At 53.4% G+C, this 12,103-nt stretch overlaps 1 protein-coding gene across 1 annotated transcript in view; it reads left to right on the forward strand.

Moving 5' to 3' along the window:
- Window positions 1-12,103, forward strand: part of TRAF3 (TNF receptor associated factor 3) — a 120,136-nt gene that overhangs the window by 80,874 nt on the left and 27,159 nt on the right. The window contains exons 3-4 of the mRNA XM_055556142.1: window positions 7,433-7,678; window positions 9,278-9,329. Coding sequence (XP_055412117.1) covers window positions 7,434-7,678; window positions 9,278-9,329 — 297 coding nt within the window. The 5' untranslated portion in view covers window position 7,433. The remainder of the gene's footprint in view (window positions 1-7,432; window positions 7,679-9,277; window positions 9,330-12,103) is intronic.

The following is a 12,103-nucleotide window of genomic DNA, read 5'->3' on the forward strand; positions in this document are numbered from 1 at the left end:
GCTGTCCAGTGGTGCCCAGCATTGATAAGAGGGTGGGTTAGTGAAGCTTGTGAACTGGCCATGCCTACACCCTGCAAACCAGCCGTTCCTGTGAACTCTAGATGTGAAGCTCAGGGCAGGAGTTGGCAAATTCTCTAAAGGCCGAGAGGTAAATATCCTAGGCTTCGTGGGTAATGTGTACGGTCGTGTCACGTAGTTGCCTTCGTTTCATTTGTTTGTCTGACTCTTTAAGAATAAGTGTTTTAAGCTTGAGAGCCGAACAGAAACCGGTGACTGACCATATATAACCCACAGCTTACAGTTTGCTTAACCCTAGTCCCGTGATCTAGAGTGTGTACCGTAGAGAAAGTTCCCCAGGACAGATGCTCCAGAATGTTCAGAACAGAGTGTCCATGCCAGCAGAAAGCAGTGTGATAAAAAGATAGGTAAGTATATACACTATAGTAAAACATGAATGACCTCTGTCTACTACACACAGCACACGTGGCATAACATTGATACAACACTGATTGCAGAGGCCTGCGTATGGTATATCATTTTTATGAGGTTAAAAAGAGGCAAAAATGTTTTAAGAAGAAAAATGTGTGACACTACGAGAACTGTAGTTGCAAAGTTGAGGCTGACATGGACTTGGAGCAAGGCAGGGGATGGCTGAGGTGGGGCGTGCTGGGCGACGGTGACTGTCACATGGGTGCTGGGTGCTGGGGTTTTGTTGTTGCTGTATTCTTATTCTCACCTTGCATGGACATCGCCCAGCATCGTTTTTATGTGTCTGGAAAAGACAGAGGAACCAGAGATCAAATTGCCAACATCCACTGGATCATCAAAAAAGCAAGAGAGTTCCAGAAAAACATCTATTTCTGCTTTATTAACTATGCCAAAGTCTTTGACTGTGTGGATCACAATAAACTGTGGAAAATTCTGAAAGATGGGAATACCAGACCATGTGACCTGCCTCTTGAGAAACCTATATGCAGGTCAGGAAGCAACAGTTAGAACTGGACATGGAACAACAAACTGGTTCCAAATAGAAAAAGGAGTACGTCAAGGCTGTATATTGTCACCCTGCTTATTTAACTTCTATGCAGAGTACATCATGAGACATGCTGGGCTGGAAGAAGCACAAACTGGAATCAAGATTGCCGGGAGAAATATCAATAACGTCACATATGCAGATGACACCACCCTTATGGCAGAAAGTGAAGAGGAACTAAAAAGCCTCTTGATGAAGGTGAAAGAGGAGAGTGAAAAAGTTGGCTTAAAGCTCAACATTCAGAAAACGAAGATCACGGCATCTGGTCCCATCACTTCATGGGAAATAGATGGGGAAACAGTGTCAGACTTTATTTTTGGGGGCTCCAAAATCACTGCAGATGGTGACTGCAGCCATGAAATTAAAAGACGCTTACTCCTTGGAAGGAAAGTTATGACCAACCTAGATAGCATATTCAAAAGCAGAGCCATTACTTTGCCAACAAAGGTCCGTCTAGTCAAGGCTATGGTTTTTCCAGTGGTCATGTATGGATGTGAGAATTGGACTGTGAAGAAAGCTGAGCACTGAAGAATTGATGCTTTTGAAGTGTGGTGTTGGAGAAGACTCTTGAGAGTCCCTTGGACTGCAAGGAGATCCAACCAGTCCATCCTAAAGGAGATCAGTCCTGGGTGTTCTTTGGAAGGAATGATGCTAAAGCTGAAACTCCAGTACTTTGGCCACCTCCTTCGAAGAGTTGACTCATTGGAAAAGACTGATGCTGGGAGGGATTGGGGGCAGGAGGAGAAGGGGACGACAGAGGATGAGATGGCTGGATGGCATCACCGACTTGATGGACATGAGTCTGAGTGAACTCCGGGAGTTGGTGATGGACAGGGAGGCCTGGCGTGCTGTGATTCATGGGGTCGCAAAGAGTCGGACATGACTGAGCGACTGAACTGACTGAACTGAACTGAACAGACACTACATTTTCTTGAAAGGCAGAGAAGGATATCAGCCCGGGAGGACTTAGAGCCCACCCTGCTGTTCTCCGTGAAGCGCACTTTCTGTACCAGAGTTGAACTGGGTTGCCCACCTGGGAAGGAGGACGCAGGTGTCCCGAAGGTGTTGGGCAGTGGCTGCCAGCATGGCTTGCCAGAGCCGTGAAGAGACGCACCGGGGCACAGCCCGCTCTGCTCTGCGGCGGCCGTGAGCTCGCCAGCCCGAGCACACCCTGCTCCTTCCCCAGCAACGAGCTGGCGCCCTTGTCTGAAACCAGCTGGCCATAAACGTGAGCGTTTCTGTCTGGACTCTTGGTTCTGCTTCATTGACTGTCTGTCCGTCCTTCTTACCAGTACTACAGCATCCTGATTTCATCTGTAGTAAGTTTTGAAATAAGGAAGTGTGAGTCTTCCGACTTTGTTCTTCTTTTTCAGAATTATTTTGTCTATTCTGAGTCCCTCATATTTCAATGTGAATTTTAGGTTCAGCTTATTAATTTCTGCAAGAAAAGAAAGCGCAGCCGGGGTTCAGGCCTGGGTGTAGACGGCTGTGGGTCAGCTGAGTGGCGGTGCCACCTTAGCGATGCCAAGTGTTCCAGTCTGTGAGCAGGGGTAGCTTTCCACTTAGGGTGAAAAACAACGTTTTATCATTTTCAGAATATATTTCATTCTTTTTGATACTCATAATTGGATTGCTTTCTCAATTTTATTTTTGAATTGTTCGCTGCTAGTGTATAGAAATGCTGCTGGACTTTATATGTTGATATCAAGCTCCGGGAGATGGTGATGGACAGGGAAGCCTCGCGTGCTGCAGGCCGTGGGGGTCTCAAAGAGTCAGACATGACTGACTGACTGAACTATTATATCCTGCAGCTTTACTGAACAAGTTTATTAGTTCAGCTTGTTTTTAGTTGATTCCTTAGTATGTTCTATGCACAAGATTATGTCATCTGAAAATGGAAATAGTTTTACTTCTTCTTTCCAGTCTGGAAGCTGTTTATTTCTTATTTTTCTTGCCTAATTGCTGAGCAAGGGCTTTTTGACAAGGCTTTAAGCTGTCCAGAGTGAGGACGCAGCTGGTGCCCGTGGACTCCGCGACCCAGCGGGAGGAGGGCACGTCTTCTGGGTGCAGTGCTGCAGTTTGCAGGGGATCCTGCATGCGATGCCTCAGTGATGCCTGAAAATGCCCGAGAATCGGGGGCGCCGTCTGCTTTTCACGGGAAAAGAAAAACAGGATAAAAGCTGTGGCCGAGGACTTGCCTCAGGGCAGGAGCGCCAGGCCTGTGCTCCCAGCCAGGCCACTCGCAGCTAGACGCCCTGCCTGTCTGACCCCCGGAGCCCCCAGGACCTGGCCACCCGCCACACCCACCCAGCCATGCTACGTCTGTGTGTGTCTGCCTTGCCCTCCGCTAGAGCTGGGATCGTCCTGCCCCAAGTCCCGCTCGGGAAGCCCCATCTCCCCAGCATGGGGCGCAAGCCTCCCAGCCTGAGGATCCGCAGCCCCTGTAGGCTCTCAGGGGGCGCTTCCCGCTCCTGCCGCCATTACCCCTGCTGACCCTGCAGTGCCCCCCTTCGTCAGGACTCCCGCAGAGCTCCTTGGGGGCGGGGACAGTCTCCCTCACCACCTTTCCCTGACAAGCAAGGCACAGCGCCATGTATGCTGGAGGTACCTGGTTATCTGGTGAGATGAAATGTGGTTGGTTCGGCAACCCCTGCAGAGCAACTCACCTGAGAAGGCCTCTCCCACCTAGTGGGAGGCCAGTGGGTACGCCCTCCCACGTTGCACGGCCGTGCCGACTGGCGGCTCTTCAGGAGACGAACACCCGTGGGAGAGCCTGAGGCTCGCTCACGCACGGCTAGCACTGCCTTCCAGGAAACACGGCTGAGGCCGAAACAAAGTCAGAGCTTCAGCGTTGGGGCAAAACCGGCTGTTGTCCTCTAAAACAATGTTTAACAGTTTACTAATCATTGGAGGAAGTATAAAATGGGCAACCCTTTTAGAAAGATATTGGGCAGTGATTCTATATGCACATGAATCTGAGCAAACTCAGGGAGTTGGTGAAAGACAGGGAAGCCTGGCGTGCTGCAGTTCATGGGGTCGCGAAGAGTCGGACACGACTTGGCTACTGAATAACAATATATTTTAAAACGGACGTGATCTTTGACCCAGCAGCCATGTTGGTGTGTGCTTGCCTAAGTGTGCAAAGATGTGTTCAGGAGTGTTCTCTGCAGGTCGTTTATAATATCAGCTGAAACCAGCCTCATTGTCCGTGAGCAGAACTAGAGAACCCCACGTGGCGTGCCGTGTGGCCCTTCCCCGTGATACGGTGCCTGTTTACAGGCCGCTGTGGAGAAATGCCCGGGATGCAGTTGGTGATGCAGGAGAGCCGTAGGTTAGTTTGCGTGTGTTGCACACGCAGCATGGTTTGTGTGGAGGAAGGAGGAGACGCGTTCCCTCCACGTGTGTGTGCTGATGCTGGGTGTCTGCACACTCGCACGGACACCAGCAGAGCATCCGGCTCTGGGCCTCATTGTCTTCTCTGCGAGCATCTACTCTCACAGAGAAATCTTCCTGAGGCCCTTCCCCAGCATCGGGCTTAGCCACTTAGATTCTAGTCTTACATTTAAAGTGTGTGACGGCATGTATAAATGTCACAAATTAACCAAACCTAAATGGAACTGGCTTAAACAGTTACTTTGAAATATTCTTTGTTTAGATTTCAAATTGAAGTATCATTCACATACCATAGAGTCCACCCCCTTTAAGCGTAAGGCTCACTGGTTTTTAGTCTCTTCACAGAATGTGCGGTCACCTCTGTGCCCAGTTCCAGAACCCTCGGGTCACCCAGGAAGCCCCGTTCCCGTTAATAGGTGCGCCCACCCCTGCCGACTGAGCACCTGCTCTGGGGCTCTGGGATTTGCCTGTCCTGGGTGCATCGTGTTCAGATCATCTTCTCTGACCTCACTTGCGAGTATTCAGGGAGGGCTGATGCTTTTCCTGTCTGTCCTGCCCAGGTGCTTCTTTCCCTCCATCCCTGGAAGCTCGTTATCCAGCCAGCAGCTCAGCTCAGGAATGGACCGTGCGTGGGGCGGGACGGGGGCCCTGGGCGGGGTTTTGAGCAGCCCTTGGGGTGTGTGCCCGGTCAGCACCCCACATTCCAGAGGAGTCCTGACAGGCCTGTGCTCTGCCTTGCAGGACAGGCTGCAGGGAGGTTCTCCTCATGTGCTTGCGATTCTTGGCGTGTGCTCACTTGTCTTAAGCAGCCTGTAAAAACCGAGGAGCCAAACCTGTGTTCTTCACGTGTCTGTGCAGAGGCCGTGTGACCCACACCTGTTACAGGTGAACAAGCAGTGACCGTTTGTCATGAGCTTCATCCTGAGTTGTCTCTTATGTTTGAAGTAGGAATTCACAGCCGAAGAATCAAACATGTCTCCCTGAAAACCGTTCACTTACGGAGCACACGTCCCTCACATGTCACAGGATAAAGTACTAAACCACAGTTGCGAGCAGCGTCTGACCTAAGCGCAGGTTTTCACGGCATGAGGCTATGAGATCAGTTCTGAAAACTGCAGTTTTTCTTTTTTCTGGCTTCATAGAAACACTGTTTGCTATGAGTGGCTCAGACCTCACCTTTCCCTCTGTTAACTCAGCAGATGAGTAATGAGAATCTTTTACCTCAGGCCCTAGTGATTCCAGGTGCCCAGGGTCTGTTCAACAAAGCAGATCCAAACCCACGCCCTGCCTCAGGGAGTGAGGCAGTAAATAAACCATAAGCAGCAGTCTTGGGAGGATGGACCGCGGGGGCGGGCCTTGAGTGGGCTGACCAGGGTGGGCTCCGTGAGAATGCGGGACGGGTGTGGAGAGGAGGGCGGCGGAGCTGGGGTCAGCATCTGCAGGAGGACGGGCAGGCGACCCGTGGCAACAGCCTGACTCCTGGTTGATCTGTTTCCCAGACAGGCACCTTCCTGTTTAGCGTCTTGACAAACAGGATTCTAATCAGTGATGGTGAGCAAAGGGTTGCTGGGGGTCACTTTAAAATCTTTTTTTTTTGGTATCACAAATAGATGCCACAGGAGGCTCCTGCGCTTAGCACAGTAGTGTACTGTTTTGTTAAAAGTAACCCCCATGTGGCTGGAACACAGGTCATCTTCCTGTCATGGGCACTGCCTCCTGCGTGGTTCCTGTACATCCCGGCCACGGGCGCACCTCCCTTCGGCCCTGTCCAGGGGCGGGAAGAGGCAGCGTGAGGAGTGAGCCTCGGGCAGCGCGGCCTCTGCCCCCAGCCCACCAGGTCCCCTGGGGCCAGGGGTGTAGCGTGCCCCGTTCCTGCAGAACCCCAGTCCGGCCTGGCCTGGCCTGGCTGGTGAGGAGCCTTGGGCTGAGGGGGTGGGGGTGGACACCCAGCACCTCATAAGGAGAAGGCATTTGGGGAGCCTCGGGATGAGCAGGGGGCGGGCGCCCAGCACCTCATGAGAAGGCATTTGGGGAGCCTCGGGCTGAGGGGGGGTGGGCGCCCAGCACCTCATAAGGAGAAGGCATTTGGGGAGCCTCGGGCTGAGGGGGGGGGGCGGGCACCCAGCACCTCATAAGGAGAAGGCATTTGGGGAGCCTCGGGATGAGCAGGGGGCGGGCGCCCAGCACCTCATGAGAAGGCATTTGGGGAGCCTCGGGCTGGGGGGGGTTGGGCACCCAGCACCTCATAAGGAGAAGGCATTTGGGGAGCCTTGGGATGAGCAGGGGTCGGGCGCCCAGCACCTCATGAGAAGGCATTTGGGGAGCCTCGGGCTGAGGGGGGGTGGGCGCCCAGCACCTCATAAGGAGAAGGCATTTGGGGAGCCTCGGGCTGAGGGGGGGGCGGGCACCCAGCACCTCATAAGGAGAAGGCATTTGGGGAGCCTCGGGCTGAGGTGGGGGGGGCGGGCGCCCAGCACCTCATGAGAAGGCATTTGGGCCTTAGTTGTGTCAGTAGCAGAAATAGAAGGATTGAGCAGGAGCATAGCTGGTCTTGAGAGACCCGGTGAGTTTTGAAAGGAGCTCTGTTGTGTCTCCAGGCACCTTCTACTTTGCTGGGACAGGGCCTCGCAGGTGGGGACTGGCCACGTGTCACTGTGCGGTTGGCCAGGCCCAGCATCCCCGCCGGCATCCAGTCCCGGGCACCGGGTCCCGCACACCCAGGGTGGGTCCGAGGCTGCAGGGCGGGCTTGAGAAGGGGGCCGGGCAGCCCGCCCAAGGTCGCTGGGTGACAGGAGCCACACCGTCAGAACAGTCCGGTCCATAGAATCCAAAGTGACGCAGAGCATCATCTGCATATTAAATTGAAGAGCCTTAATGATGCAGTCTGCGCCTCGCAGCAGGCCCCGGGCGGAGACCTGGGTGCTGGAAGCTGGAAGCCCGCGGGGAGCCCCGGCCGGCTGCCGGCCCCCCGCCACGTCCCTGCTCTGATGGACCCCCTTCTCCTAGGATGGAGCCCAGTAAGAAGCTGGACGCGGCCGGCGCCCTGCCTGCCAACCCCCCGCTGAAGCTGCACCCCGAGCGCGGAGCCGGGCCGGCCGTGCTGGTCCCCGAGCAGGGCGGCTACAAGGAGCACTTCGTCAAGGCCGTGGAGGACAAGTACAAGTGTGAGAAGTGCCGCCTGGTGCTCTGCAGCCCCAAGCAGACGGAGTGCGGGCACCGCTTCTGCGAGACCTGCATGGGCGCCCTGCTCAGGTGCGTCTGGCTGGAGGGCCTGGGTCTGGCTGCAGACTTGGGGCACCCCCCCAACTCCCCCTGCGAGGTCTTTCCCCTGGGGCCCCTGTCCCCTGTCTGCCAGGCCCAGTTTTGCTGGAGGCACTCACGTTCTGGGGAGGAGCCACCCCGTCCACCAACGATGGTGGGGCCCTTCAGGGCGATCCCCCAGGATAGGGGATGTGCAACCGGTTCGGGATGTGGGGGGCAGGTCCTCGGTAAGGACAGGATGCCCTGGAGCTGAGTGTCAGGGAGTCCGCAGCAGCCCACGTGGGCATGTCGTTGTGAATTAACACCGTTCAAAGCCCCCAGCGTCAGGGAGGCTGGAGTTGTATAGCAGAGCGTGCTGGTTCATCCCGCAGGTTTCACCCGGCGGGGTGCTGAGCACTGTGCTCAGCCTGGGCCCCCACCGGCGGGCGGGAACCGGGAAGGCTGCCCTGGCTCGTCCAGCCCTCCGCTGGGGGCAGCCTCCCTCCCCAGAGCCCCCTCTGGGGACTTGCGGCTGAGCTCTCGTCCTCTCCCCCCAGACTGAGGACTCAGCTCTGGAACGGAGTTTAGTGGCGCAGACCCAGTGCGCCTGCTTTCCCTGTGCGGGGCACCGTGGGCCGGGGGCGGGGTCTCTTCCAGTCTTCGCCCTCCTCTCCTCCTGGCGCTCCTCCTGCTCCGGCCTTCGGCAGGTGTCAGGGGATCCTGCTCAGGTGCCCTGGGCTCTAAGGGCGCTCAGAAGGTCCCATGATTAAAACAGGTGAGCACAGGCTCCGTGCTAGTGAAGTCTGGATGAGCGAGCTATCATTTTAAAGCCTGTTAATGTCCCTGCCCCCGACCCTCAGGTCTCCCACTTGGGCTCTCCTGCCCACCTGCCTGCTGCTCCCGGATCCCCCACCGTGCCCCTGGCCTGGATGCCAGGTGCCCTCAGGCTGTCGAGGGCAGGGGCCCTGGAAGGAAGGAGCACTCAAAATTAGTTTTTTATTTTTAATCTCTCGGAGGTGGTTTCCAGCACAGGATGGGGGTGAGACTCAGTCCAAAAAAGGGCAGCTAGGGAGCAGTGGCTCGTGTCCTGAGTTTGGGGACAAGAAGCATGTAGGAGACTCGTGGTCTCTGTAGACAGGCTCAGCTTTCGATTCCCACGGGATTCAAGTCCGTGGAATTCCATCAGCCTTTCAGCGGCTGTGAAGGAGACAGCCTGTGGATCCAGCACTTTCTGTGCTGGTAAGGCAGCGCTATTCAGAGGCCCTCCGGGGAGCTGGGGACACTCATGCCGCAGAGCCCCTCCGCGGGGAGCTGCTTTTGGTTTCTGAAATGAAATTTCACTTTTAATTGAAAGGGACTTTCCAAGAGGGACTGATCTAAGCTGCTCTGCTGAAAAACTTCCTTATGAAAAATCACTACTAAAAAAGAATCTTAGCCCTTTTTTCCCATTTAAACCGTATTTAAACCAAACTTACCCTGGCATCCTGAAGCCCTGGTGCTCCGAGCTCTGCACAGCAGACACTACCCCTAAGTGAATGGCTCAGCATTCCCAGTGGGTTCAGATGAGAAGGTGCTCACCCTCTAACACGTTTACTGTGTCTCTCCCCTCAGCTCCTCCAGCCCAAAATGTACTGCTTGTCAAGAAGTCATCATCAAAGACAAGGTATTCCTGGTTTTTAAAAAGCTGTTTAGTCTCCGTGTTGCACTGGGTGGTGCCTTCCGCAAGGTTCGCATCTTGCGCGCTGGCTCTGAGTTTCCCTGGCTCTAATGGCTGGCAGAGCAGGGTCGAGGCAGGGGGCTGTAAGCACCCCGGCACACTGGGCAGATAAGCTGGGCAGGTGCTTCAGCCCCCGAGCCTGCCTCCTCCCCTGGGTCAGTCATGGTTTCACCTCCCAAGACCCCGGGTGGGGGATGTGCACTGTTATCTTGGTCCTCCTCCCAGATGGCTGCATTCAGGCTTCAGACGGTGCTGGTCTGCAGGCCCCACCGAATGTGCTGTCTCCTGCTCCACGCAGCGTCTGGAAGTCATTAGACACATGCGCTTTCAGCCCTCCTGTCCCCTGCGTGGCCGAGGGTGCCTCAGAGCTCGTGAGGGTCCCGCAGCCCAGCACCCCGGGGGCCTGGGCCCTTCTCACCCAGCATGTGGTCGTCTGCACCCTGCCAAGCCCTCCCAGGCACACTTCTCATTTGAAACCACTTGTTCTTGAAGTACTTAAAAGATCAATAAAAATATGTGGTTCTGATATTTTGATTAATGAACCTAACCATTTTTTAAGCGTAGGCCATTAAATTGCACAGTGAAGTTCTCACTCGGGTTTTCCCGCGGCCTTGCTGTTTGGCAGCACCCGTGTGCGTGGGGACTTGGGGCTTGCTGGCAACGGGGGCCCGAGGGCTGCCAGGATGGGCCCCAGCATCACCTGCTCCAGGCAGGTCAGAGACAGAATTGTCCAATATCCGCATACCTGTGCCTCCTCAGCATTTACCTGCCCAGCAGTAGGGAGGGGATTTTTTGTAAGAAAAACAGGTCACTCAGCTCTACCCCTTGTCTTAACACGGCAACCTGTTAGTGATTATCTAACCAATGTAACAAGCTTCCCCAGTGGCTCAGTGGTAAAAAACCCACCTGCCAATACAGGAGACACAATACAGTTCAATCCTTGGGTCAGGAAGATCCCCTGGAGAAGGAAATGGCAACCCACCCCAGTATTCTTGCCTGGGATATGCCCATGGATAGAAGAGCCTGGTGGGCTACAGTCCACGGCGTCACAAAGAGTCAGACACAACTGAGCGACTAAATAAGAACAGCAAACCAATGTGACTGGGAGAGGAGGTTGAAGCAGTGGGCTGAGGTGAACTGTTTAGTGCCTCATTTCATTATTCAGTGTTGTTACCCCTGTTTTTTCAATGGCATTGATAGCTGAAGAACGATTATGGAGTTTGATGAAGACTCGTAAATGAGACTGAATAAGCCAGGGATCCTCATGGGGAAATGTAGGTCTGGTTGGGCCCCGGGAGACTCACCTCAGCCACTGGGCAGGTCACTGAGACGGGCACCACCCCAGGGCCTCAGCTTCCCCATCTATAAAATGGGATGGTTGCAGAAATGATACGAGCTCTTTCTCAGCCCTGAAGTTCTGTACTTTTATTGTTCTTACGTTTTCAATCTATGTTTTTTCCTCCCTAAGTTATGAAGTTATGTTAGTCACTCAGTTGTGTCAGACTCTTTGTGACCCCATGGACTGCTGCCCACCAGGCTTCTCTGTCTGCGGACTTCTTCAGGCAAGAATACTGGAGTGTATTGCCATTCCCTTCTCCAGGGGATATTCCCAACCCAGAGATTAAACTTGGGTCTTCCGCATTGCAGGCAGATTCTTTACCATTTGAGCCACTGGGGAACCAAAGTTAAACTCAAGTGATTTAAGAAACTTAGGGAATTCCCTGGTGATCCAGCAGTTAAGACTCCGTGCTTCTGCTGACGTGGACCCAGGTTCAGTCCCTGGTCAGAGAACTAAGATCCCACAAGCCATGAGGGGCAGCCCAAAGAAAAGAAAAGAAACTTAGTGGCACAGAAGGATCATTTTCTGTGATCACATTGTTTCTTACTGGTTAAAAATACCTGTTCTGTTGACTTCAACATCTTAAATTATGACCTTTTAAAAAAAAGTCATGTTTACCTAAGATTAGATTTGGCTCCAAATTAGTTTATTTTTAACTCTTAGCAGCTGTTGATTCTATTTCTTTGCTTTTGGAGTCAAGAAAGAGCTCCCTGGTTTTCTGCTGTTACAGAGCATTGGTGCGGGGGTTTCTTAGAAGTGTCTGAGTGCTAGGGGTGTAGCTTGTGTTGTTAGAAAGACGGAGAGTACTTGCTCTCTAAGGGAAAAAGAAAATTCAAGGAGGGTTTTCATTTTCAAAGGGGGACATTTTCATTGTTGGATTAACTATATCTTTGCAACATGTCTTTAAAAGTTTCTTAAGTAGCAAGCTAATGCCTTCTTTTTGGTGAAAAATGAGTTAGTTACAAGTGATATACCCTTCAGAGCAGGAACCAAGATAAATGTTGTACAAACCGTCTGCAGCTCGTTGTCTTTTAGGGTTGATTCTCTGTTCCTCCAGCGAGGATCTAGCAAGGCCTCACGCTGTAGCGCCCACTCCCACCGCCCCGTTCCTCCATGGGACGTTCCGCTCCCAGCAAGGCTGGGGCCTGGCAGTGTCCAGGATCCAAGTGTGAACTCGGTCCTGGTGTGGGCTCGCCCTGAGAATGTCAGAGTCCATCTAAAACGCTTGGATGCTCCAGAGTGATCTTCAGTTGTTCAGTACAGCTTGCTTACTCTGGGTTTATCATGAAAAGCTGGTAGTTAAGGTTGTATCATGTAAACTGTGTCTCTTAGTGGGGATGGCTCCTTCATTCTGCTCACTTAGACATTAAAACGATCCTTA

This window comes from Bubalus kerabau, chromosome 19 (assembly GCF_029407905.1).
Source record: "Bubalus kerabau isolate K-KA32 ecotype Philippines breed swamp buffalo chromosome 19, PCC_UOA_SB_1v2, whole genome shotgun sequence".
NCBI lineage: Eukaryota > Metazoa > Chordata > Mammalia > Artiodactyla > Bovidae > Bubalus > Bubalus kerabau.